We start from the raw sequence: 27888 nt of genomic DNA, 5'->3' as shown, positions 1-27888 counted from the left end.
CTCCTTTAGGCATTGGCCTTTGACCTGGCTTTCCTGAACAGTTAGGGAAGAAGTTAAGAGAATCCCTGCTGGGTCCAAAGTGAGACAAGGCCATGAGTTTTCCACCACAGACTGACAGATTCCTTGGCCTATAGGGCAATTCTGTAGGTTTATGATGAAATAAGATTGTTTTCTCTTAACCATAGAGTTTGTGTTAATATATTTATCAATGCATCTAAACATTTGTTAGTCAATTTTGATGATACCATTTTAAATTAAGCCAAATACCCAACTCTTTCACATAATTTTATTTCCCAGTCTCCATTCAGCTGTAGACTTTTCCCTGCCTTCTTTTAAATAGTCCTCTGCCTAAAGTCTGTCACCTATATGATTTTCTTCAAAACCAGTCAGCAGCCCAGGCACATGCCTACTTGAGTGGCAAAGGATTAGAATGTCTGTGTTTTTAGGAGACATTGGCTGTGAAAGACTTTTGGGTTTCTCTGCATCACCTTTGAGTACATGGCATTTTGATTTTGCCCATAAATGTCTATAAAGAGAAGGCCGGGCGCAGTGGCTCACGCTTGTACTCCTAGCACTCTGGAAGGCCAAGGTTGGAGGATCACTTGAGACCAGGAGTTCAAGACCAGCTTGAGCAAGAGTGAGACCCCATTTCTACAAAAATTTAGCTGGGAGTGATGATGCATGTCTGTAGTCCCAGACACTCAGTACACTGAGGCAGGAGGACTGCTTGAGCCCAGGAGTTTGAGGTTGCAGTGAGCTGTGATCATGCCCCACTGAACTTCAGCCCAGGCAACAGAGTGAGACTCTGTCTTAAAAAAAAAAAAAAAAGTCTGTAATGAGAAGACAAAATACTAGGTTCATTCATTTAGTAGTCTACCAAATATTTAATGCGACTGACTCTATGCTAGACACCATCCTGGCCTCTTTAAAGAAATAAAGGAGCCGTGTTCACATAAAAAATCTTCAAGTTTGCACTTGAGGAGCATCTTAGCATGTGGAATAAGTATTTGCATTTATATAAATATTTCTACACCTATATTGTTTTAGACCAAGAAATTCAATGTCTGAAAAAGGGGATGGAAACTTTGCTTGTTGCCAATGAAGATAAGGTAAGCTGGTCGCTGGGCAGCCCTGTCCTTTCCTTGCCAACACCCTTGGCTCTGTTTGGTCCCTACTGGTCTCTGATATTCTGGACAGGGCCATGTGTATCATGCCATTGTCACAGGGATATGTCAGGAGAACGGTTTCTGCCTCCTAGACGCTTGGCCTCAGCCACCTGTTTTTGCCTTGATGCCTGGGAACTTTGCCTAAATGATATCTCCTAAAGGCAGATGAGAGCATTGCCTGTTCCTGCTGGTGTGGGGGAACATACCGCTGTGATTACTGCCAGTATCATAGCTCCTGCCGAGACTCCTAGCAATCTCCCATGTGCACAACCCGATGATAGAACCATCAGAGACACTGGGCAGCATATGATGCCTCAGTTTACCCTGCTGCCTTTATATTCTTCATATATTCTTCATATTCTTTATATTCTTCATATATTCTTCATATTCTTCATATCTAATTCCAGCATAATCATAAATAGCCACCTCTATAAATAAAGAGCTCCTAGCTGATATAAACATCATCTCTAAGGATCAGAACCCTGCATTTTACAGATGAGGAAATAGACTCAAAGTACTTAAGTAATTTTGGAGGGTAGGAAGACACTGAGTTTGATGCTGCTTAAAATGTTTAAGCCCTGTGAAGGGAATCTCAGTTACTGTTGACTCACAGCCTTCAGGTAGAGTTGAGTGCCTGCATGAGTTGTCTATGGGGCAGACCCCTGAAATCCCAGCTCTATGGGATGGGGCCGGGATATGCTTTACCTTTGGAGTATTCCATATATTCCACATGCGGTTTCTTCTCACTGTGCCCTGCACATACCCTGGACCCCAAAATGCAATCATCTGAGAGGCCAGTTGTGGCGTTAATCTAAAACTACTCTCTCACTGTGCCAGGACCGTCGCATAGAGGAGCTTACAGGGTTGTTAAACCAGTACCGAAGAGTGAAGGAGATTGTGATGGCAACTCAAGGTAAGAACAAGGGTGATCTTACCATTTTCTTTGGAAGATACTCCATCAACTGTGTTAAATCCAGGGGCAGTTCTGCCAGATGTTTTACCTCCATTTTGGAGAAGATCCCCCCAGGAGAACGGAGCTGTTTAGACTTTCCTGGATAGTGGAAAACTGGCAGCTGTTGGTTTCTAGAAATTTTATCAAATGGCAGTCAGCTTAGAACTTTCAGGAACTATCCAGGTCACCTACCCTGGGAGGGCCTCCTGCACATCTTACCAGGATACCCCTTAGAGGCAGCAAGTGGAGTCAAACCTGGATCAAAAATCAACTCAGTGCCCTCACTGGGGATCCGGGCTTGTCCACCTGCTAGAGAAGCTAAAGCTCCCCAGCGGACTCAGAGCGCCCTCTGGGAGCCTTCTTTGAGTCGCTGGATGCCTGAGTTGCCACAGGAAGTCACAGGACAGGGAGAGCTGCTGTGTTTCTCATCTGCTGCCCAGACTGAATGCAACATGCAGGCAGCGGCTGTATTCTCGTGGACAGGGTTGGGCATATGCCAGGCTGCCTCCTTTTTGTTCATGCCATTCACCTGGGCTCCCATCACAGATCCTGAGGAAGCAACTGTTTTACAAAAGAGGGCTGCTTTGAAGGGTATTCAGTAACCCCTGATTCTAGCTGAGCTGCTGCCTCTTAGGAAGAAGCCTAGCCTCCCCTGGGAAGTGGCTGACTGATCGCTGCCCAGGGCCTCTGCCAGCTCTCCTCACCCCCAACCACATCACAACCCTCTTTTCTCTAATCCTTGAGATCTTGGGTCAAGTTACGCTTGGGGCCTGATTGCCTGTGGCTGAGGAGTCAGAAGGTTGGAGGCAGGGGGTGCCTTACCTCTGTTCTGCAAATGAGCTTTGACCTTGAAGTGACCCTGATGAGAGCCCTTGCTCAGATGGCTTGAGGAACCTTCTGAATCACCTTCTTAATAGTCTCTTGATATATTTCTTAGTCTTTCTTAATGAAGGAGAAAAATATTAGGATTTTGTGGTACAAGTATAGGTTTCTGAGCAATTCACTCTGTAGCGATCACCCCTTTGCATTAATGATTCCAGGGCCTTCAGAGAGAACACTCTCAATCAATGAAGAAGAACTGGAAGGAAGTTTCAGGAAGTGGAATACTACAAATAAAGGCCCCGAAGACTTATTTAAACAAGAGGTACTGTGTTTCTGTCTATAATGTAGGGTTTTAGCAGGTCCTTGGAGCATGCCCTGAGCTTGGGGAAGGATCCAGTTAGTCAGTAGTTGGGCACACATCTTGACAGGTGAATAATGAAATCAATGGACCGGCCCTCAAGCCCAAGGGAGAGGATGGGGGCCTAGGACTGAGGCTCGGCCTGTGTTCTGGTTGGGATGGTGGATCCTGGAACTTTCAAGGATAGGAATTCTCTTTTTAACTGGGTTTCTTGTTTATGTCTGTCTTTCTTTTCTGAAATGTAAGCACAGACCAAAGGTGGTGTTTGTCTTATTTACCACTGTTTGTCCAGGGGCTGCAGTAATGCCTGATACCCAGTAGAATTCAACAAATATTTGCTGAATGAACGAATGTATCTTGCTCATTCAAAGGGATAACAGCAACTTCTGAAGCGATTCCTACCTGCTTCACAGTTAGCCCCTCAGTCCCTATAACTAGCACACAGATTTTCCTTCTTTCTTTTTTGTCTGTTTAAAATCTTGTCCTGTTGTCTGGATCTCTCCAGACTTAGGCCGGATACAAATAAGCAAACAAGCTCATAGATACAGACCTCAGGTGGAGGAGGGGCTTCAACCTCAGGCCCAAAGGATTCATGAAACTCCAGGTGATCAAACTGAAATGGATCTTGTTTGTCCAGCTCAACCCTTTATTAAGAGAGGAGCAAAAGTATCATGCAGTGACCCACCTATCGAGTCAGGACAAGCACCCTAGATTGCTGGCAATTACAAAATAGCAGTAATTGACACCTCTTTGTGGTCACTGTGATGAGTGGTGTACATGGCTCACTTCATTGACTCCTCATGACACCCCATTGGGATCCTTATTTTACTGTGATGAAGCTGAGATTCAGAGAAGATAAGCAATTTGCTCTAGGTCACACTGCAAGTAGATGGCAAAACCTGGCCTCGAACTGAGGCCTATCTGACCACTAAGCCCAGGCTTTTAATAACTGTACTGTAATGCCAGGTTCTGCCTGCAGCAGACCAAGAAGATGCTGGGCTGCAAAGAAGAGAGGCCGTCTTTGCAGTCAGTGCAATACTCAAGGCATAGGATTGTGTCTTCCCACATCACCATTAGCTCACCTTTGCTTCTCCACCTGTGATGCTCTTGCCTTTCTTGCTGAGCTCATTCTCATTTCCTGAGATTGAGCTCAGCTGTTCTTTCCTCTGAAGCCTTCCTAACTTTCTCACCAGGGAGAGGGTGGGGCTCGCTCCCTCTACTCACATGTTATGTTATAGGTATCGGTGGCGTAAGGACACGTTGAATTGTTCTTTTATCCTCGTTTACTTGTCTGCCTCCGAGATGTGGGAGTGCTTGCCCTAGACCCAGCACAGGGCCTGGCAGGTGGTAGATGTTGCTGATGTTTGCTGAGTGACCATATTGATTAGGGTTTTCTCACTGCAAGCAAAAAAATCTGAGTCTGGATAACCTAAGCCAAAAGGAGTGTTTTGCAAGGGTGTGCAGTGGCTCACTGAGTGAAAGGAAAAGGTGAAAACCAAGCTCAGAAAGAGCAGAAGCAGCAAAAGCCCCGGGACCCAGCAAAAGCTCAGGACTGTACTGCTGGGATGTGAACATCACCTAAGATCTGGGCCCAGGGAGGAGAGGCAGGTTGGCCCATATGCGTGGATATACCTACCCCCTTGGCATCTTGAAAGAGCAAGGCGTCCATACTGATGTATCCACCATGGCTGTACCCAGGGGTGGAAATGTAACTGCCTAAAAGGAACCATCCAAAGAAGAGGAAAAGGTGGTGGGTGGTCCCCAAACAGTGACTGTCCCCTACAGTGACTCTTCTCTTTCTGGTGCAGATGCCTCCAAGATGTAGCTCCCCCACAGCGGGGCCACCTCCATTGCCGCAGAAATCACTAGAAACCAGGTAAGAGGCCTGAGTGTTTCCCCAGAGCCACTGTGCTCTCAGGCCTCCCTTGGGGCTCCTGAAGTGGATGGTGACTGGCCATGCATGGTGAGAACAGCCACCACGTCCTGGGCACACCCACTCTCCGTTGTCAGGACAGTCACGACCAGGCCTCTCTCTCCTGGCTGCAGAGGGGCTTCACTTCCCACAGGTCAACGGTCTGGATCACTGTCACTGAGAAAAGACCTGGCCAGGGGTGAGAGCCTCAGAGGAGAGGTGGCTGCAACTCATGTGTCCTTCAGTGGCTCCTGAGAGCTGAGGGCATCCCATGATGTGTGTGGTTTCCACCAGCCTCTTTCCTGCTCTCAGGGTAGATTTCGCCCTTTGACAATCCAGGCTTTTTAGGGAGGGCCATTTCTCCTCACAGGGCAGCTGGTCTAATTGCTTTGGGTGTGTTTCACAACCATGAACTTACAATGGGCTCCTTCTGAGGTCACTTGGCTGTCTGGTTCCCTCCGAAACAAACCGATGTATAGTTCCCTACATCTGAACTTTAGAACATGTTTTCAAATTGGGCCTCATGTAAGAGGGTTCTGGAGGCTTCACTGCTAAGAGCAGCTGTGTTTCAGCTAAGGTGTCTGGGGAAGATGGTCACGAGCATGGCAGAAGCTTCCCCACTGTGGTGCCTTGGCTCCAGCCTTCACTTTCTGAGCCCACTTTGCAGACAGCCATTGTTTCCCTGAGCCTTTAGCCCCAGAGAAAAATGGCAATGTCAGAGAGGACAATTGGCCAGTCCTTAGTTTTGCAGAGTAAGAAATTTGGTTTATGAGTTCACTCAGGGGATGTCAACACCAAGGAACTCACACTGCCCAGAGTCACAAGAGACTCATGCATAAAGATGCTGACTTATTCATGTAAACTGAGAAAATATGACTGCCTAGGAGACTGGGCACAAGGTTACCCTTGTGAGCACTGGTGGCATTGCCTCTTCCTTACCCATTTCATGCCCTTCTCTGCAAAATAGCCCCAGAGGGAGTAAAATTCCTCTGAGCAGACTGTGCAGGGCATGTGGAGACAGAGCAGAGGGTGGAGGGATCCCGGAAGGGGGTGCTTTGGAGCTGACCGATGTGCTCATCCACTCTCACTCTGCCTGGCTCACTCTTAGACTCATAGGCAAGCCCAGAGGCAGTGCCTTTCCTCTCTTTTGACTCTGTAGATATTGGTCATCTTTTATGACCACACTATAGTCACCTCCCATCAGCACAACAGAATTGAGTGTATTCTAGCGTTTTGAGCAATGCTAAGGACTTTTCCTCTGAATTTAAGTGATGCCCTCATGCCTTCACAGCACCTTGTCAGACCAGGCCATCCAGAAGGTGGGCCCATCTCATTTTATATGCAGTGTCTGTTATGAGAGGGTGACTTTTTCCTCAGCTGTGACCCTAAGTCCAAGATAGACTACTGGTTAAGCATTTGAAATGTCCTCTGAGTGATATTACGTACCTCATTCTCCAGTAACTGTTCCTTTGTTCACTTTGTTTTGTGTTCTTCCAGAGCTCAGAAAAAACTCTCCTGTAGTCTGGAAGACTTGAGAAGTCAATCTGTGGATAAGGTCAGCCCATCAATCTATCCTTAAAGATTACTGAGTTACTTTGTAAAATTTTTAGGGAGGCAGGAGTTACATGAACATTTTGAGAAAACCAGTTAGGTGTGGTCCAAGGCATCCTAGAAAAAAGACAAGTCAGGAAATGCTGCCCGGAGTTGCTAAGAGAAGATGTTGAGCTGGGCAAAGTCTGGTGGACACAGGAAGGTTTTGGGAAATGGTGCAGAGCAAGAGGCGGTAAGTTCAGAGCCATGAGTCAGGTCAAGCCAGAGAAGATCCTGAATACCGGCACTGTAGCCCCAGGGCACTTGGGGGCATCATAGAGATTTTGAATGAGGGAGTAATGTGGATAAAGGAGGTGATCCCAGTAAGATGAGGGATAATTTAGGTTATTGGAGGGGAGCTGTTGTAAGAGTCTCGGAAGATATGAGGAGGGCTTTGTGGCTGCTTGTATGGGCTGGCCCTTGATCGTGTGGGTGGACCCCGTGCTGCAGGGGAGGGTCACAGGCTCTGGAGCTTAGTCTTTAGAGACAGGCATCCTGCCCTGATGAGAGCCCGCAATGAGCCCATGCTGCATACCATGCCTGGGTCTCCAGCGATGGGCCAGCTCCCTGGTGTGACAGTGGAGAAGCCATGAAGGCTGGAGTCAGCAGGAACCATGGCCTCATTCAGTGGCTTTGCTCCCACGGTCATGGGGCTCTCACTGCCCTGGTCATATTGCCGGCAGCTGCTCAGGACATCTGTCCACGGAGTTGGACAGGGACCTGTGTTTCCTGCCATGGATGGTAATTACCTGACATGGAAGTGAGGAAGGAAGGGGATGAGCCTTTCAGGTAGAAGTAGGCAGGGGGTCCTGTGTTTGTGAATAACACAGGTTTCTTTCTCTCCACATAATTGAAATCCTCTTGCTGCTCCACAGTGTGTCAACGGGAACCAGCTCTCCCCGGTTGCAGAACCCAAGGTACATTAACTTCATGCCCCTATTACCTATTTGTGGTTGCAGTTTGCTAGCGTTTTAATTTAGCAAGTCATAGCTTTTGTAACCTTAAAATATGTTAGCCATAAGGGGCAAGAGGACAAGAGGAAAGACAGAACTTCCTACCCCATTTTATTTTTATGTGCATCCAGCTATATAATGTGTTTTCACCACCATTATCTGTGGGGTAGGATTTATTATTATTACCTCCACTTTATAGGCTCAGAGAATTAATCCTTAACAAAGCAATCTAGATTTAATCATTGGGAAGGGGTATGTATGGTCTCAGCACACAAGCGTGTGGCAGCTCTTACAGTTTCTGTGCTGATAGGTTGTGGTTAAAATATCACAGGAATACACTCAGTCCCCCTTTAATGAACAAGTCATGCTATAAAAATCCCATTAGAACTGATTTTCTCCAAGGAAGCCCGTTGTGGAAGAGGATTAAGTTTCTAGGTCGATACACAAATGTTGAGCACATGATGAACTGAAGATTTGTATAATTAGCATGATTTCAGCCACACCCAACCACCATTTATAACATTAGATGGGAAATGTAAGGCCAATGGCATTTCCCTCCTCCGTGTCCTGCCTCTATGTCCGTATGAGATGTTGGGCCTCATTGCTTGCTGACTTCTGCCTGAGAGTGTCGTTATATATTTTCATGTCGATGTGTTAGAATGGGGCTTCTCTGCCCATCCATCTATGAGTAAGAGGAAGATCTTTCTGCACCTCCGCATCTATGTAAAGGGATTCTCTGCACTTCCGTATTAGTAGCAGTGGGTGCTTCGTTGGACAGCCATTCCTTGGGCCATCTGAACTGTGCAGCAAAGGTCTTCTGCCTGCTCCCCTGCCCAGGTGCTCTGGACACACAGTCCCTTGGCCCAGGGCTTGTGTGGTCCCTTGGTAAGTTGAAAGGCTTCCTGTGGAGGCTGCTGTGTTGCATCTTTCACTTAGCAGTCCCGGTCCCTCCTTAGCCTCACGGAGATCATTCACAGGTGTTTCTCAAGCACATCTGTAAGTGATCACCTGCTCCTTTGGAAGCACAGCTAGCACACAGGCTCAGGCTTTAAGGCACTGGCTTGATTACCAAGAAATACGAGTGACATGGGACTGTTTATAAAGAGGAAATGTTCTAGATTAAAAGATGATTCTTCTTTGACCATAATCACAATCTTCTGCAGACTCAATTAGTTCCACCTGGCCACCCCTCTCCTCACACCCACATACCCCACTGTGCTCCCCAGGACTGTTCCACAGGTACAATAGTCTCTCAGCAGCACCCTCCAACCTTGCTGCCTGGCCCTTGCTTTCTGTGACTGGGGGTTCATTACAATGTAAGATACCCCTGTATTCTTTTCTAGCTCTGTGTATCAGAGCTTCCCAAGAATGTGTATCCACTGATCCTGGCTCTCCCTGTGGAGCCCATGGAAAAAGTCAATCTCCCCTACTCCTGACAGCTCTAGAATTTAAGTCCCTCATCCCCTCTCGGAGTGCTCTGTTCTCCGCTGAACGTGAGGGTGGATCACAAGCCTTTAAAGCTCCTATTCAGTCTCCTTAGTATCAGCACTAGTTTCTCAATGTATTCTTTAAGGTGTGCCCTGGACCAGACGTGAGTGTGATACTCTACCGGTAGTCTGACCTGTGCCTGCCTTGATGCAGGGACTGTTCTTCTAGATTGCTGTCCCTCTAGGTCCTGGGCATGGGATATTCCTGTGCTTCTGTTTATCTGCTGTCCACTGTGTGCTGGGCCTTGAGCTTATGTTATTTCATGGCAAACCTGAGGCAGGAATTGTCATTCCCCATTTGGAAATGATAAAACAGAGGTTCTAAGAGGTGAAAGAGAAAGAGCTTTGCCTGAATCAGTCTGACTCAAACCCTGGGTCCTTTCCACTCTGGTGTGCTGCCTCTCAGTTCTGATGGGAAGCAGCTGGGTATTCGGCCTGCACTGCTCCCTTGCCTGGGGCTTCCTTCCCCCACAGCCAGGGTTACTTGCTGGAGGCAGAAGAAACAGAACTGGCGTTGAGCACACTGTTTCCTCTGTGTCATGTCTTGACACTGCACTGCCTTCTCCAGCGGTGAGTCCTTCCTTCCCAGCTTTTATTCTTGGCCTCAGCAGAGCTCAGAGAGCCCTTTCCATGGCTCTCAGCTCCTTTTGTTGTCTTTTTTACCAGTCTGGGCCGCTTTTTGAATCCCATCCTTGGGTTAGGTCTGTGTTCTCTGCATCTCAGCTCCTCAGGGAGCTCCCTGAATGGCCCATGAGGGTCTGCCCTGCTTTGGGTGAGCATGTGTGAGGATGCAGCCAGAGACCTGCTTTGGAGAGCCCTTCCCCCTGCCATATTTCCTGTATAATGTGGAGCTTGGAGTCATTCCTTTTAGTTCTCTAAACTTTTTGAACACTGTCTTCCCACAGCCAGTGGTTCCTGGGTGTGACTCCATCAGAATAATCTGAGATGCTTGTTAAAAATACAGACTCCTGGGGTGCACTTCCAAAGGGGCTGATTTATGGAGCTGAGGGAAGGTGGGAATTTATGTTGTTTTACAAGTACCCAGGTGATTATGAAGCAGCCAGTGCATGAATTAGCATTTGGCATTTGGAAGCTGTTGGTCTTTTTTTCTTTCTCCTTTTTTTTTCTTTGAGATAGAGTCTCACTCTGTCAGTCACCCCAGCTAGAGTGCAGTGGCATCATCACAGCTTACTGCAACCTCAGACTCCTGAACTCAAGCAATCCTCCTGCCTCAGCCTCCCAGGGAGCTGGGACTATAGGCATATGCCACCATGCCTGGCTAATTTTTCTATTTTTAGAAGAGACAGGGTCTCACTCTTGCTCAGGCTGGTCTCGGACTCCTGAGTTCAAGTGATCCTCCTGCCTCAGCCTGCCAGAGTGCTAGGATTACAGACCTGAGCCACTGTGCCTGGCCAATCTTAATCACTTTTGATCATGTCTAATCTCTACTTCATGGGCCATCACAGATGTGAAAATCTCTTGGTCTTTATCTCTAATTACTTCTACTTCACTACTTCACTGGCCACTTCTTTCAGAATTCTTTAAGAGTTTATTTTCCTCTTCCCATCTCTCTATTTTCTGAGCTTATTTCTAGAGGGTTATATGCAGTGTTGAATGAATGAATTGAATTTCAAACAATTTCTAGGACATGCATTTGTAAGCGAACCGAATTCAGAAATGTACCAGACACTTGGCTTTTAGCTAAATGGAACTTCAAAAGCTGAGTCATGGCAGTCTCCCGTTGCTGTTCTGACTTGCCAGTTTGAAATCTGTTTTGTCTTTTGTGTCCCATTTCTTCTGAGTCCAATCAAGTGATCCACAGTTGATTCTTTCAGTGACATTGCTTCAGTTTCTCGTTTCTTTTATTCTCACTCTCACAGTGGGTTTCACTGTGTTTCCCTCAGGTTTGTAGATTTAGGGGCCATAGTATGCTTCTTGACCAAGTAAGTGCTATTCTTCTTCTCTTTTAATCAACTTGTTTCTTTGGGACCTTTCCATGGCCGGGGCCCAACACAGAGCCTGTGATCCCAAGTTCCTAAGGGCAGTCTGCTGGCGCGTAGCCCTCTGGTCCATTTCCTGTTGTCATCGCTCCCAAATGTGCGTGTGTCTTCTTGCTTTGCCTTAACATGATGTTTTTCAAGTAACTGTTATCACAATATAGGTTTTTTCCAAATGTAAGCAGTAATCCCCCTGCTGTAGTGTAGCATTCTCTCAGGCAAGGTCCATATAGTTTGTGTACTTGGTCAAGCCCTTGCCTGGTCGGAGTAAGGGTCCTAATGAGCAAAACTGCCTCTCTGCTGACCACAGGGAAGCAAGTCTGGGGAAAACGGAGAAGCCCACACCAAACTGACCTCAGTCTTCTCTCTTGCAGGATTGTTATTTCATACACACACACACACACACACACACACACACACACACAGTATACATACACACACACACATACACGGATATGAATGAATGTGCTAAAGCATTGGGTAGCTTTTATTAGAATTCAGCTTGTATATTTAGAGAGCTCAAAGAGTAAATCGCAGCTGTTACATCGTTGAGCCTCTGAGCAATAGGCCGAATAGCAAAGGCCCCCTTTGCAAGTCACCCCCACTTGTGGGTTAGAGGCAGTTGCAATCAGCCCTGGATTTGGGCTAGATTCTGTACCTATGTTACTGTGTGGCCTTGGGAAAGTTTCTTCCTTTCTCGGGATCTCTGATCCCCTTACCTGGTCTAGGCTAAATGACCTTTGAGGGGTCTTTGAGTCAACCTAAGTGAAAAATGGCTCTCGGAGGATAGAGAATTGTTCCTATATCCAGGGGTTTCCTAACTGGGTTTGAGTCTGAGACTAAACTCTCTTCTCTCCCCTTCCAATAGGCTGGCCCTTTCCTGGTGGAGCACAAATACCCCACATTACCTGGGAAGCTTTCAGGAGCCACGCCCAATGGAGAGGCTGCCAGATCTCCCACCGCCTGCCTGCCTGACACCACAGGGAGCAGCCTGCAGAGGCTGAGTGAGTGTCCATACCCTGGGCTGGTGGCCTCTGAGCAGCATGCTTGGCACTTCCAATGATTGCACAGATCCCTGCACCCACCACCGCAATCCACAGTTGGAGAATGGTGGGCGTAGGTGGCTGGGACAAGTTGTACCCTGGGCGGTCCCATTTCTAGAGATTCCTTTAGGCCTAGGCAAGCTGTTTCCTAAGGTCAGCACTTCAGAGTCCCAGCAAACCAGGCTACGTATGCCCCCCACTTCTTTCCAGCTGCAGTTACCCAGCCTCATCTCCCTTCTTCTCTTTCTCCTCTCACGAATCCCTTCCTGTCCTTCCCATCATCCCTTCCCCTCCTTCTCAGACACCCCCTTCCCCCATCCTATCTCTCACTCTTCCTTCCTCTCTCGTCTTGATCTTCCCTCTCCTGTCTCTGCCTTCTTCTCTGCAGCCTCCCTAACCAGTAGGAGGATAGTGTGGGCTCTCCAGGTGAGAGCACTTCCTTAGGCAAATGGGGTCAGTGGCCAGTGGGCAGGGATGTCTGTCTATAGGGATCCTTTTGGTGATTAGGACCTGAAACCACAGAGGCCTTTGCTGCTTTTTATTCAAAATAGGCCATCCTTCCCCAACAGTGGTGGCATAGTCAATGGGGCCCAGCAGGGAATGTTCTGGTCCTGGCAGAGCTCTCCCTACCCCTGACTCCTCAGCCCCAGCTGTTCCCTGAGCCAGCCCATGTGTTGGCTTCATAAAGGCCAGTTCTGCCCTCGGCTGCAGGAACTCTAGATCAGCCCTTATGTGAGTGTGTCCTAGTGACACTCAGGCTGGACTCAGAGCAGCTTTGGATCATTCTAGCATGAGCCTAGTGAGCCCCGGTGCCCACGTGGGACATGGCCTGGTGTATTTGGACTCTGCTGCTCTCCCTCCTTCTCTTAAGTGTGCATACCCAGTCTGCCAGAAAGTGGCACCAGGAGCATTTGGTCCCCTCGCTCGAGACCTCCTCTCAGTCTGTAGCCACTCACCCCATCCTGCTATTAATACATGGGATTATTTTTCTTTCTGTTTGAGTTTTTCTCTCTTGCTCGATGACATCCTTTTGTTTATTTCTTTGCTCCCCTATAACTCTGTTGGGCTGGACTTTGGCCTCTCTTGTTTCCTCCTGTGGCTTCTCTGCTTCTTGGTTGGCTGGAGATCGTGGCCGGAGTGTCAGTGCCCCCGTATTAGGTACTGTACCCATTCCAGGTGAGGTGGGGAGTGAGAATGCCTTTGTTTCCCTGCCCTGATGCCTCCCCGTCCTGCCTGCATTCCTGCATCTCCCTTCGAGAAAAGAGAGCGAGCTTCTTGTCCAGATAATCTGCGAGTACTTGGATCCCACATCCTTAGAATTTAAAGACATTAATTCACCTGGATTTGAAATGTTGAGCTCACTAATTTCTCAGAGAAAGCCCAAAGTGTGCCCGAGTCCCTACTAGTCTCTTGGGTCTTGCCGAGGATTTCTGCCCTGAAGGCAGAGCTGGGCAGATTCTTCTGGACTCTCACCGAGGGATGGCCCAGGTTGGGGGAGAGGGTCCCAGAGATCACATCTGTTACTCTCATTCACACATCATCTCATTCTCCCAACCTCAGGAGACACAGAAAGTGGTTGGGATGACACTGCCATGGCAAATGACCTTTCATCCACGTCATCTGGCACCGAATCAAGTCCCCAGTCTCCTCTGACACCAGATGGTAAACGGAGTCCCAAAGGCATCAAGAAGTTCTGGGGAAAGTAAGTTGGTGGTAATGATCATAATCATATTGCTTGGAATTAATTTTCTTCTTGACTGGTTGAAGAGTCTGCATAAGCTCCCAGTCCATTAGATGTTGGAACAGCAGTAAAAGCAGGGCAGTCGTGTTTAGAGAGAACAAACAAACAAAATCTGAATTACTTTTCAGGGCTGAGAGGAGGGGAAATGTGAAAGGCACCCATTAAATATAGCCAGTTGCCTCACGTGTCATTCATTCTAAACAACCACCTATCCCACACCCTCTGAGCATGTGTCCTGCGGCTTACACTCATCCAGCTTCACTTTGACCCCCATGGGGTGTGGCCCAAACCCCAGAGGCAGGAGCGGAATTGAGCCTCGAGTCTGGCTGAGGAGCTGTCTCAGGTTGTGATCCTGGATCTCCAAGGAGGTACTGGGAGTCGGTGCCGCCCAGAGTCCCAGGGCTGGCCTGCACGGCCTTGCAAAGGAGCAGGAGCGCTGGCTCCAGGCTTTCAGACTGTCCCCTGATAGTCTCCATGGATTCCTCTCCATGCAGAATCCGAAGAACTCAGTCAGGAAACTTCAACACTGATGTGCCAGGGATGGCAGAGTTTCGACGAGGTGGGCTCCGGGCCACCGCGGGGCCAAGACTGTCTAGGACCAGAGATTCCAAGGGACAGAAAAGGTAAGGTCCCCTTACCAGTCCATCTACAAAGAGCTTGTGAAATCCTGGTGAGGGTGGAGTGAGAGGGGTGCTGGTTGTCCCAGAGCCTCTGGAGGTGGAAGGCAGAGACCCTTCCTTAGTGCAGAGCTTCTCAACTTGCCTGTTTGACATGCATAGACATCGGTTGTGCTTACAAGTATGCCGAGGTGAAGGCATGATGCTCCCTGCAGCAGGAGGTGGCTGGGCCCACCTCCCTGAGCGCCTCAACAACTTTGCACACGCATAACCTGTTCTCAGCAGTGCCTTTGCACACTGGATTGAGAAGCCCTGGTGCAGCCATTAAGAGCACAGGTTCTAGAATCCCAGACCTGGGTTGCAATCTCTGCTTTACCGCTTTCTAGCTGTGAGCTCCAAGCCAAGTTATATAACCTCTCTGTGCCTGTATTTCCTCATTTGTAAGGTGGAGGTCAAAAACAAGTATTTTATTAAAGTTCTTACGAGGATTACGTGAGCTACTGCCTCAGCTGCCTGCCATTCAAGGGTCGACATCCTCTAGTATATTTGGGAAAGAGAGCATCGTCTCTTACCTGCTTCTGGGTCAGCCCCCACCTTCCACACAGACCCTGCAGATGGGCGCCGGTGGAGCCGGCCACATCTGCCATAATCCCATTCTACCAAACTTTATTGAAGGGCATTAACCTAAGGGAGGGCACTAGAATCAAAACGGGAAATTTCATATGGCTGTTCTTATTGCACCCTAATAAAAAAACACATAAAAACCATTAAATGTCTCCAGAGGTGTCCCTGGTGGACACCCTCCAGTTATTAGCTTTATCCTCTTTCCTCCGGTTTCCCTGCTCTGAGAAAGAGTGTCTCCCCTCAAACCAGCACAGGTGAGTCTTTACTTCTGTGTCCCGGGGACACCCCCTTCTAGATCGTCTCCCCCGCGAAGCAGTCTCTATAGTACGTCGTCTCCAGCAGAATATCTCCCAGGGTCTGAGTTGCTCGGCCAAGGTCAGTGCTTCTGGGGGCCTTCCCCAGGAGTGGATGGTGACATTTTAAATCTAACCAAAAGGTGAAAAGTGCGGTTTTACTCTCTTGAGTTTAGATCCCTTGAGACTGCCATACAGTGGTGCAAAGTAAAGGTAATTACTGAATAAGAAGGGCACAACTCGAATATCAGCTCTCAGAAATAATACAGTGTAGATTTCAATTAAAGGAGAAGAGCATTTCCCTAAACGCATCATGTTGTTCACAGACTTGCATCCGCTGTGGAAGGGAATCTTAGCTTATTTCGCATGTGTATGTGATATTTGCCTTCCCTGGCTTGCCAACCTCAGGTTTCTACACTTTGCCTGGTCCTCCTGGTGTATGAGACACAGGACCTTTCCAGATCCACTTACACTCGGATGGGTATGCCCAGACCTGTATTATACTTCAGGTGCCTTGAAAAGAAACCGGAGGACCTATAGACCATTAGCTTTCAAAGGCCAGAGAATCAAAGGGTCTGAGAAGTTAGCAACCAATTCAGAGCCATTAGAAAGTAAGCCAAAGAAAGATTACCTAGTATATGTTTTGTAATTAGATAATTGAATTTACTTAGCAATTTTCTTAATGTAGACATTACTGTTGTTTCTTTTTTCTGAGCTGAAAAAATAAAGTTACCATAAGCTTGAATGATTCATCTTTGTTCTAATTTTGGCTCTTTCTTTAAAGATTGATTCTAGAAGGGAAATCACTGGATCAGGGCGTAAGGTCTAGGACCCTTAGGCATTGCTCCTAACCCAGGACTGCATTGTTAGGAAGCCCTTTGCATTCCCCCAGTCACTTTAGGGGATGGGATAACCAGTGTCAGAAACTTTCTTTGCCAAAGGAAAAAACTGCAGTTCGGCCACAGGGCTGCTTTGTTTGAATGTTTTGTGCTTTGTTAACCATAACAGTGGATGATAAAGAGAATAGAAATGAAGAGATCCTGATGAGATGGTTATGTTTAGCATAATAGTGCTTGTGGTAATGGATTTTCTGGTGGAAAAGAAAAACCTTTATTACTCTTAAGCAGAAATTTGATATAATTATATGTTAATGTACTCTGGTGTTAATAGTTTATAGATAATTAGGTATAGCCTTAAAAAAAAATTATTGTCACTAATATTCTTGTAGGAAAAGTACTTTGTTACTGAAAGCCTCCAGCCCCAATTCCTTTTTTCCCAATGAAACAACTGGTTTTTTTAAATATAATATTCAATAACATTTTATAGGAGCTCTCTCTGTGATTGTGGAAGAACAAATTTTATTGTCTTTTTTCCTCCAGGAAAGGTTTCACTGATTTGTATTCCAATCAGTACTGCTGTACAGAGAGTACCTATTATACAACCACATCCTTGTCAGCATTAAGTATTTAAATTTTTCTTTTTTTAAATTTCTCTACTTTTATAGACTTCCAAAAAATTATACTTTTATTGGTAATTTAGTTTTTGTGGTTTTCATTTTAATTCTTTTGTGAATTATCTGCAATTTTTTGCCCATTTTTATTTAATTAGTAATGTCTTTCTTATAGATTTCTACCAGTTCTCTCTACATTAAGACATTAAGCCATGTCTAATAATTGTGAAAATGTATTTTTAAGTTTGTGGCAGAATTTCACTTTTGTTTATGATATTTTGATATACGGAATTTTTGTGTTTATGTATGAGGTTCATCAACTTTTCCTTTGTGATTTCTTTATTTTAAATTTTTTCCATGGCTTTTTAAAACCGTGTTTGAATAATGTATTTGGGGATTTATTTTAGTATGTGAGTTTATTGTTGTTGTTTTGTTTTTGAGGGAAAAGGCAGCAGTAAAGTGTAATGTTTAAGGCAAGCAGATTCTAGAGCCATAGCTGGGTTCCATCTTTGTGGAGGATTTTCTGAGCCAATACAGATACACTAAGTGGATTACTCTTTGGAACTCCAGCTTTATAAGGGGTCTCCAATCAGACTGCTTCCCTGTCTAGGGCCCCATTTTATTACCTTTTCCCCACATTCATGGTCAGAGACAGATTTATTGCAAATGTAAGAAAGCTTAAGATTCGAAGGCCCTTATTTGGGATCCAGTCAGTGTGCTGAGGGGCCGACTGTTTTGGAAATTTTGCATAATTAAGGTATTTTAAACACAATAAGTTTTAAGACTGCTAACTCTTTACTCCAACTTTCCCTTGGTCTACACTTTTCCTTATATCAGATGATGTTGCAGTAGCTGTGGGGATTTTCAGGGACTGGCTAGGGCAAGTTGATTTGGGTTCCATGCAGTTTGGGTTTAATGGACTCTGTGTATGGTTTGCAGTCACTTCATATTTAGTTTAGTTAGGCTTAGTTAACTAGTTGTCCTAGTGTACTAATGGCTTCCAGGATTACTTCTGCTTTCCATTGGGCCAGTTTGCCCAGCACTGCGTACTCACTAGTGAAGTGTATACAGTTATAAATAGGCCATGTGTAGTCCCCCTCAGTGGGAATGGCATATTTGATAAATCTCAGATACATAATTTTAACTGCAATTTGGAAAGATATTTTGGGATGTGTCAGTAAAACAAATGGTTTGGCAGTATGTGAAAGGTACCATCTGTCATCTGTAAATTATTTCTTAGCGTGTTCGCCATGGCCCTGGCTGAGGGGAGACCCTGGCACTAAGAGAGGCTGAGTCAGGTGCGAGCTGGGACTGATGCTGTGGGACAGCACGAGTTGGGAGGGAGGAGAGAAGCCACAAAACAAGGAATGGGGAGACTGCTGAAGATGAGGACCAGAGCTCCAGGTTGTTTTGAAAAGGGGTACAGGACAGAGGCTTTCAAATTACAATCTCGAGATTGTAATTTGAAAGGGAAACACTTATTTCCCTTTTAGAACTGAAAATGTCCCTCTCATGTACGAGACTATTTGTTTTTTCCCAATTTCCGGAAGCAAGGAAATGAAAGAAAGAAAAACCTAATAAAATAATAGTAAAACAAAAGTGATAAAATGAGCATTGAAATTGAGAGAAATTATTCTCACATTAAGAAACAAATTATAAACAAAAAAACCTCCAGATCATACAAAAAGTAGCAATTTGCTAAGAGCAGGAGATAAATTTCAGACAGAAGTAGTGACTAGGGTCCTAGATTGTTGTTCATGTAAAGTGAATCATACAAAACACATTGGAAAAATAGTGAAATTTCTGGCTGATCTTACGTGATATACTGACATCAACAAACATAATGTAAAACTCATGCTACCATCACAAGGACATAAATAACACACTAGTTAATGAATAGTCAATTCATTTGTTTAAGATTAAGTTTGAGATTAGCCACAGCGTTAAAAACTTGAATGCTCGGTGGTTTCACCACTCACGTATAAAAGACACTTGATAGGTTTTTCTAAATTTAAATTAAAGGATTCTAAGAATGCACATGACAATACCAATTATAAATTGTGAAGCTGAAACTTTTTTTTAACTATTATCATAAAAAATATTGATCAGTCATGCCAGAAGACTGACTCAAATATTACAGAGCTGTGGCCATATGAAGAAGCAATCAAAGAAATATGTACCCAAAATATGAGGGTAAAGTACTGCAGAGGTATATCGAGACGTTAATTAACAAAAATATTAAATTTTGTGGATTTTGTGATGTTTTTCATTTTGGCTAAATTTTTCATTTCTTGTAATTTGTTTTCTCATTCTAAATAAATACTCAGTTTCTAATTTTATATTCAAATTTTTTAATTTTCTTAAAGGAGCATCCCAAATTTTGTAAGTTCCAGGCCTCCTAAAACCTGGATCTGTACCTATTCAGGACCCATTAAAACCCAGACTATGAGTGATCAGTACCTACCCCAAGGCACACATCATATCTAGCATTTGTTCTAGAATAGCATTTCCTTGTCATTCTGGCCCATTAAGGAATTCCCTCACTTTAAGCTCTACCAGGCATGCAAAAAAAAATTTTTTTTAAATCCAGTGTGTTTAGGGGTACTTTCCTAGAAGGAATATTTATGACTATCTAGTCTTCTACATTCTATTAGTCCTCATTTATTTTTAAAAATGAATATAAAGTTGCTCAGTCAAATCTCCCTTCCCTAAAGACTCTATTGGGATTTTTAATGTGCCATTATATTCACACTTTAAATGAAAAATTGATGTCCTTAAGAATTGATAGCTTTATAAAACCCAGTCATCCTGTCTGGGAACATGATCTAGCTCTTCATTTATTATTCATGTCTTTTTTTTTATCTTGCTCTGTAGAGTGTTGTAGTCACCACCTTCCCCTCCCCTCAGTCCCCACACGTAGTCACACAGGGTCCACGTGTCCCCTGTTAGAGCAATTCCTATACCTTTTATAATTTTAGTTGCTGTGAGTGGGATTTTTTTAATTGTTTTAACAAAAGCATTAGTATGTATACATTGATGGTATGTAGAAAATTGTTGATTTTTTTATGTAACATACAGATTACATATGTATATATGTGTGTGGATTTTATAAGTAGCCACCTAACTGAGCTCTCTTGGGTTTTCTAGGTGGGCAGTCCTACCATCTGAAAAAAAAATGGCTTGCTTTTATTTCTACCTTTCTAATAGCTATATTCTTGTTCTTATTTAATCTCTCCTTATGCTGGCTACAACTCTCAGACCAGTGTTATTAGTCCTGATAAAAACATACTGTGTTTTTATTGACTTGAATGTGAATACCCCTAGTGTTTCATTAATAAATAAGGTATTAGCTGTTGATTGGAGGGATAGGGTTTTTTTGGTTTGGTGTTTTGGTTTTTTTTTTTTTTTCTTTTAGTGTTAGCTGACCCTCTTTTCCTAATATTCTAAGCATTTTCCTAAAAATCAGAGTGTTGAATCTTATTGAAAAGATGAATCATTTGTAGGTTGTCATCCTAATGTGGCCACCGTTCTGGGCTTATGGCATGTACATGCGTGTATGTGGACCTGTGATGTGTACACATGGTCTCAGGAGGATCATACCGACTACCCCATGCTCTAAGTAGCTGGAGATTTGAAATTCAGACTGTGTGCTATCAAGAAAACTCCTGAGTCTACATCACATGAATATGTAGTAGTGGAATTTGTTTCAACTAAATCCCACGATCAAGGTTGCTTATTAAAAAGATAGTCCCTGAGCCAGGTGTGGTAGTGCATGCTGATACTCCCAGCTATTCTGGAGGCTGAGGTGTGAGGATCCCTTGAGCCCAGGAGTTGAAGCTTAGCCTGGGCAACATAGTGAGACCCCATCTCTAGAAAAAAGAAAAAAGTTCCTTCTTTATAAGAAGTATCAGAACCTCAGGCTCTCCCACTAACAGAAACATGCTGTTTTCCTGCTTCCCAGTGACGCTAATGCCCCCTTTGCCCAGTGGAGCACCGAGCGTGTGTGTACGTGGCTGGAGGACTTTGGCCTGGCTCAGTACGTGATCTTTGCCAGGCAGTGGGTGTCTTCCGGCCACACATTATTGACAGCTACTCCTCAGGACATGGAAAAGGTAAGGGCTGAGCTTGGGGAGGCTCCAGTTTCTCCCCAGACCAATGCATGGGGAGGACAGGATCCCCTACCCCTCCCACACATACAGGAGGATGGACAGAGGAGGCTGAGATCCCCTCTGTAGCTGTGGGACATCCTAGGGCACTGTGCAGAGATCCATTGCCACACCCTCAGAGCATCTCCACCCAGACATCATGTCCTGAGGGCCAAGTCGCCTGCCAGAATTTCACATCTAGTCTTCATCTTTTAATTTCAGGAGCTAGGAATTAAGCACCCTCTTCACAGGAAGAAGCTGGTTTTAGCAGTGAAAGCCATCAACACCAAGCAAGAGGAGAAGTCTGCACTGCTAGACCACATTTGGGTGACACGTAAGAACAGGCATATATGGATTAAGTATGTTTCTTGCAGTAACGAAGGGTAGAAAGAATCTCCCTATTAAATGTGTGCCTCAAAGGCAGCTATCTCCTTATAAAAGGAGACAAGGCAGAGGGTTACTAAATCCTTTGGGGAATGAAACTGGAACCTCCAAAAGATAATTTGCTCCTTTTTTTTTTTTTTTTTGCATCTACATTCTCCCACTCTCATGAATCTTGACACGTCTGTTTTTTCTGCACTTTTAGGGTGGCTTGACGATATTGGCTTACCCCAATACAAAGACCAGTTTCATGAATCCAGAGTTGATGGACGAATGCTGCAATACCTAACTGTGGTGAGGACTTTTCCTTTAAATATTTCAGTTGTCCCTATGAGCACTCAGCTCAGATGTACCCATGGTGGTTATTTTAAACTTGATTTTACCTCTTCCCTCATATTCTTAAGGCCATGAAATGGTATTGTTTGTCACATAAAAGGTCCCAAATAGCAGAGTCCAAACCACTGTGATAAGAGAAGCTGTTGGTGTATCCATGTGCACCTTCCTGAGGTGCGGTAGATTGGTCCGTGTTTGGTCTGGGAAGGGACATCAGAGGTCTTCTGTCACTTTGGAAACTCTGGTTCATCAACCAAAACTTTCCACTTCCAGAATGATCTACTCTTCTTAAAAGTGACCAGCCAACTACATCATCTCAGCATCAAATGTGCCATTCACGTGCTGCATGTCAACAAGTTCAACCCCCACTGCCTGCACAGGCGGCCGGCTGATGAGGTGAGGGGAGGATAGTGTCTCTCCAGGTAGCCCTGAGCCAGGACACCTGAAACCTTGGGCGTGAGAAAACAGGAATGTCGTCATCACAACTGGCTGCCTTTCAGATCACGGTGCTTGGGATTCTTTCCTTTGCTCGAGCTTGACGTTGCCCAGACACCCCTGTTACCGGAACTTTGTGTCTCACAACAGCCATAGACTTCCAAGCTCCCACTCTCCCTTGGGGAGACACATGCTATAGGCCAGAGGGCAGTGGCAATGAGTCTTTCAAAGTCATCATGTGATTCAAGGAGACGATGAGATGGTGCAAGGAGAGAGAAGGCAAAGACAAAATGGAAAGACGTGTGTCCGGTAGACAGAGGAGAGGAGAAGAGACAGAGGAGGAGAAGGGAGGGAGAGCCCTTAAGGAACCAAACATTTCAGAATAGGTTTCCCTACTTGTAGATACCAAATTAACTGACCTCCAGGCCCAGGTACACAGGGGGTCCGTGAACAGGTCTTGCTAGAGAAGAAATAGTGTAAGTAAATACTAGTACCCGAAATCACGGTGAAATACTGCATGATGTTCCATGAACCTTGGTGTTCATGGTGGGCCCCGAAGCTGAAGGGTCGTCAGTCACATCTTGTCGCCTCTGTTTCTGGGAACTGAGTGTAATCCTGCTGCAAGATTAACTCGGCTTCCTGAGGAATTAAAAACATTTTTACCTTTGCTCTCCATCTCCTGTTTTCTACCTGTTCAACAAACATGTTTTGAATGCCTTGTATGTCAGGCACAGTGCTGGGCATTTTGAAGACCATGAAGCCATGCAAGGGCACTTGGGTATAAGTATCTTAATGTGCACTCCCCTAAAACCTTTGGCCACACCAGAGAGAGCTTTTATCTATAAAACACTCAGGTTACAATTGACAGTCATCTTTAAAGTTCTGTTGAATCATGGAATGAATAACTGTATGTCTTCATTTATTCATCCCAAAGTTAACCAGAAGATTAGGGAATGACAGGATTCTGGATTCAGCTATCTTAGCGTAGAAGATCCTGCTAGATTTGGTGAGAGCTCCATTTCTTGGAAACTGGGAAGGCTCTCAGGCAGATGGTCTGGCTGGCCTGGGTCACTAAGCTTGAGGGTCTTCTCAATCCTGCCCCAGATGCCAGACCCACAGGGGCTAACTCTACAGAGGAGAGTGATGGGACCTAGTAAACCTAACTTATTTCTTCTCTTCCGTCTCACAGAGTAACGTTTCTCCTTCAGAAGTTGTGCAGTGGTCCAACCACAGGGTGATGGAGTGGTTGCGGTCCGTAGACCTGGCAGAGTATGCTCCCAACCTTCGAGGGAGTGGAGTCCACGGAGGTCTCATTGTGAGTGGCTCTTCGGCCTAGCCCACCTGCTCTGGTACAAACTGGGGTATTCAGAAACTGTTTCTGAAAGGCCAAACATAAATTCTAGTGAAAAAATAGGTACTTCACCTGAACCCCCTGCATAATTTGAAGTCTCAAAGAAAGTATTTTGGCGATTTGTGGTTGAGAATTAATGTACCTCATGGAAACGAGGTGGCTTCTGGAAGGACTTCTTTAGCAACAGACCCAGAGGATTCCAGGTCAATGGAATTGCGTGAGGACCAGCTCTTACCAAAGCAGCTCCACCTGTTCCTACAGGAACATGGGGGCTGGGGAAGTGAGGGGGAGGCCATTAGAAAGTGACTTCTTGCTTAGTATGATGTGATCTCTGTCACTACTCAGATCTGTCAAGTGGCAAAGCCACAGGGGAAATGAGGGAGGGGGTGGTGGCTTGGATGTTGTCCAGAGGAGACTCTGAGAGACAGCCTTATCAAAGAGGTCCCGGTTCTCTGCTGGTCTGTGCAGATGAGGTGCCCAGTGGACAAATGCTCCAGTGTCTGCTCAGAGAGAGGAGTGGGACACAGAGAAAGCGGATGAGTTTCAGCTCCTGCCCTGGGGCTCCTCCAGGCCCAGTGGCCGATTTCTCAGTATCCCCCACCTGGAGCCGTTTGTGGCCACTCTTGGCTAGATTTGTCTGTGGTTTCTTTTTAGATCCTGGAGCCACGCTTCACTGGGGACACCCTGGCTATGCTTCTCAATATTCCACCACAAAAGACACTCCTCAGGCGCCACCTGACCACCAAATTCAATGCCCTGATTGGTCCTGAGGCGGAACAGGAAAAGCGAGATAAAATGGCCTCGCCAGCTTACACGCCACTGACCACCACTGCCAAAGTGCGGGTGAGTTGCCAGACCCTTCCTGGTTGGGCCGTGGGGCCCTTTCTTCTGCAAGAGCTGGCTCAATGCCTGCAGCCAAAGCATTGTGGGTAGCCTGGGCACAGAGGCTCTTCGGCTTTTACTGCAGTCCCGTTGCCTGCGAGTCTTTGCTAGGCCAGTCCCTGCCCATCTTGAGTCCAAGGAAGAGAGTGCAGGCTTCTTTACACAGAAGAGATAGGAACAGAACTATGTATTCCTTACACAATCGGTGCAGGAAGCACCTACTGTCAGGCAGCTGGGAGCTCCTCCTCTACACAAGTGTTGCCGTGACTCAGCTTGCAGGGCAGAGGAGCTCCGAGCTGGGCTCCCTTCACTCAGGCCCGTCTGCATGCCACAGCACCACGGGGTCTTGGCTAAAGCTGCCCTGACAACACAGGAAGTGCTCCTGTTGGCAGCAGGTCCCGTTTGTCTTGTTCTGTGAGGTGGCCAGCACGCAGCTGTCCAGAGGTCCTGAGGTCATCCAAGCACCAGCACTGCTCACTGGGGCTCCCTGAATCCCACAAAGCCCATTAGACCTGCCCGAGCCACACTTCCTCAGCCCGCATCCTTGCCAGGCCACAGGTCCAGACAGTCTCTGGAGGCCAGGCGGGCCTGTCCTAGCAGCATGTGGCTGCCTCAGGCCTAGCTAGAACTCACAAGCAGACCCCTTCCCCAAGGGAGCAGGATGGGAAGTGTGTCTCGGGGAGTCGAGCAGAGACGGTGCTGGGTGCAGCTTGTCCAGTGTGCCTTTTGAGGGCGCTGGGTGCTGAGGGGGTACTCTCCACGTGGTGCCAGCAGCTGTGGCGCAGCGAGTTCTCCAGGCTCGGCCTCAGGTGCAGACTGTGGCGTTCTGTAGGAGCTCCCAGTCCATCTGTGGAAGCCAGAAAGTCACTGGCGGGGCACAGCCAGGCGTGAGTTTCAGGCCCAGAGGCTTGGAGGGGCAGCTTACTTATCTGTTGGCCTCTTCTCCCACATAGAAATTGCTTACAGCTCTGTTTTGTTCAGAGTTTTTCTAGAAGTAGTTAGCCTTATTCCTTTCCTCATGAACCTGCTCTGAAGTATATTGTCAGTCATATCTGTACATTGGCTTTATAATCTTCTCATAATCTTGCATTTGCTATGTTTTAGCCAAGGAAACTAGGATTTTCACATTTTGGAAACCTAAGAAAAAAGAAATTTGATGAATCGACGGACTACATTTGCCCAATGGAGCCCAACGACGGCATCAGCGACAGTCACAAGGTCTACAGTGGTTACCGGGGCCTCAGCCCCCTTGATGCCCCTGAACTGGATGGGCTGGACCAGGTGGGACAGATTAGCTGACGCCCTTGTCACCTGCCCTCTCTGTGCACCCTGAGCACTCACAGTAACAATGTGTGTCACCGTATAACTGCACCTCATCCCTTGCACGTGTGCATGACTCACAGAGAACATTCCAGCAATTGTGGACCCCTGGGCTAGTCTCTCTTCAAACCCTGATGGTGGCTAGGAAATGGAGCTACACCTCTGCCAAGGGGCCAGGCTTTGGGGACTATTGCCAAAGGTGGGCTCAGGAGGAAAGACAATTAAAGACACTTTTACATTTTTAGTATTCTTGACGTCCATCTTCAGCACCAGTGGAAACACATGAACTTGGACACAGGTCCAGAGAACCTGGTCACTGCCAAGAGGCTCAGCTCTCGGACATCTCCCTGTGCTTCAGATGAGGGAAACGCTCAAGTGCCTTAGGCCTGTGGGCCACAATCTTAGCTGAGATCAGTAGGAGCAGGCAGCTGGGACTTGTGTCACAGTGACGGTGGAATTGTGTCGTACCTTACTACAGAGGTGGCTGCTGCTTTCTGGTAATAAAAACGGTATTTATGTACAAAGCCAACAGTGCAACATATACTTAATCTTGTTGGAGGAAGAGAGCTGGACATAGCTGGAGATCGCGTCCTACTCATTGTGTAGCTTAAGAGCCAATGGCACTGAGGTGGCCTCGGGTGGGTGCACACTCAGGATTCACTCAGGGGACGGAACAAGGAGGGACCCCACCCCCATATCCTTCAGAGGAGACCTGTGGCCTTGCTGCTACAGGCTCCACCTCTGTCACACACATCCTGACTGTAGGTCACATCTGTCGTGCAGACCCCCAAAGTTGGTTTCTGTTTCAGCAGCGTGAGCCACCTAGTGCAGGGGGAGGTGGGGAGATGAGAAGGGCAGCCTTGCTGGAAAGACTCTGCTCTTTCATGTGTTTATCAGCTTCTCCGTCACTGGCTTAGCTGGGCTCGAGACTGTGGGTGGGGGTTGGTCTGTCTGTGCTGGCAGAGCTGGAACAGATCACTCCTCTTGATTTAGAGGCTGACTCGCTGATAATGGGTCCTCCAGATGGGCCCTGTCTGGCCGGGGACCGAGGGAGAGATGTGCTTTGCCAGTCTGGCCTCCAGCTCATAAGTTCACCCCAGGGCAGCTTTTGGCTCCACTGGGTCCCCTGGGCCTCATCTGCAGATGAATAACAGCCATATCATAACTATCTGATGACCAGGGCAGGGCCCAGTGTCCCCAACGTGGCTGTGTGATTCTGTGTAAGGCAATGGAGGCAGTGTAAGATTTGCTTCTTAAACTACTGGCTGCCTCAGGCCACCTCCTCTGAGGTGAGAGATGTGGGCACAGCTTGCAGCTGGCAATGCTGGTGTTTGATCCCAGCTCCAGGGCCACTGATCATTCAGGCAGATGCCTGGCCTGTGCAGCTGTAGAGAGCCGGTCAGGGCAGGCTTTGTCCCTTACTTTTTATCATGTCCTGGTGAGAGAATCTCTGCATGCACCTGTTTGCAAATCTGCATGGAATTGTTTTGCCACTAATTCTCTGTGCAGCCTCAAGCAAGTCCCGTTCCCTTTGTGGACCTCAATTTTCCCACCTGTAAAACCAGGGTTTACACTTGATGCCCTCCATATTTACAGAGGATAATTCCAAATCTGCCGTGTCTGAACAGGTTTAGGGAAGAAGCAGCAGGCCAGCATTACCTGGGGAGGGGGAGGCAGGCTCCTAGGCAGTGAGGAAGCTCCATCAGCAGCTTCCTGAAGATGCCCACTTGTACCAGGGCATTTGTGTCTGGGCTCCTGTGGGTTCCTGGAAATTGTCAGTCTGTTCAGCATCCTGAAGGCCATCATTCCTGCTGCTCTCTGCTCCTGGAAATAGCTAGAACACTGAGCAAATGCAGAATGGCTACTTCTGACAGGCCCTGGCTCTGTGCACCCTGAGTGCTGGTGCTGGGTGGGACCCCAGGAGAGATGTGCATGTGGTGTGTGGGACAGTGACGCCTTTTCCCAGGAACAGAAGCAGCATGTGCTCCACCCACCGTCACTCCTCAGGGCCTGGCCCACTCCTTGCCCGTCTGTCC

General features: G+C 46.7%; 1 protein-coding gene across 5 annotated transcripts in view; it reads left to right on the top strand.

Annotated features, from left to right (window-relative positions):
• The window catches only part of PPFIBP2 (PTPRF interacting protein, binding protein 2 (liprin beta 2)), a 109670-nt gene that overhangs the window by 80036 nt on the left and 1746 nt on the right, over positions 1–27888 (top strand). For 3 of the 5 annotated variants that reach the window (XM_012654399.1, XM_012654401.1, XM_012654402.1), the window contains 16 exons: positions 1048–1109; positions 2004–2079; positions 3159–3262; positions 5107–5174; positions 6708–6765; positions 7676–7717; positions 12106–12241; positions 13841–13982; positions 14516–14644; positions 20967–21117; positions 21373–21484; positions 21737–21825; positions 22138–22260; positions 23489–23614; positions 24305–24493; positions 25637–25813. In XM_012654399.1, coding sequence (XP_012509853.1) covers positions 1048–1109; positions 2004–2079; positions 3159–3262; positions 5107–5174; positions 6708–6765; positions 7676–7717; positions 12106–12241; positions 13841–13982; positions 14516–14644; positions 20967–21117; positions 21373–21484; positions 21737–21825; positions 22138–22260; positions 23489–23614; positions 24305–24493; positions 25637–25813 — 1784 coding nt within the window. Of the gene's footprint in view, positions 1–1047; positions 1110–2003; positions 2080–3158; positions 3263–5106; positions 5175–6707; positions 6766–7675; positions 7718–12105; positions 12242–13840; positions 13983–14515; positions 14645–20966; positions 21118–21372; positions 21485–21736; positions 21826–22137; positions 22261–23488; positions 23615–24304; positions 24494–25636; positions 26379–27888 lie in introns of those variants that run through there. The other 2 variants (XM_012654400.1, XM_012654403.1) reach the window with 1 other exon arrangement.

Source organism: Propithecus coquereli, unplaced genomic scaffold, assembly GCF_000956105.1.
Source record: "Propithecus coquereli isolate 6110/MARCELLA unplaced genomic scaffold, Pcoq_1.0 Scaffold44, whole genome shotgun sequence".
NCBI classification, from domain to species: Eukaryota; Metazoa; Chordata; class Mammalia; order Primates; family Indriidae; genus Propithecus; species Propithecus coquereli.
Note: the sequence above shows the minus strand (reverse complement) of the source record. Positions and strands in the feature narration are given on the sequence as shown.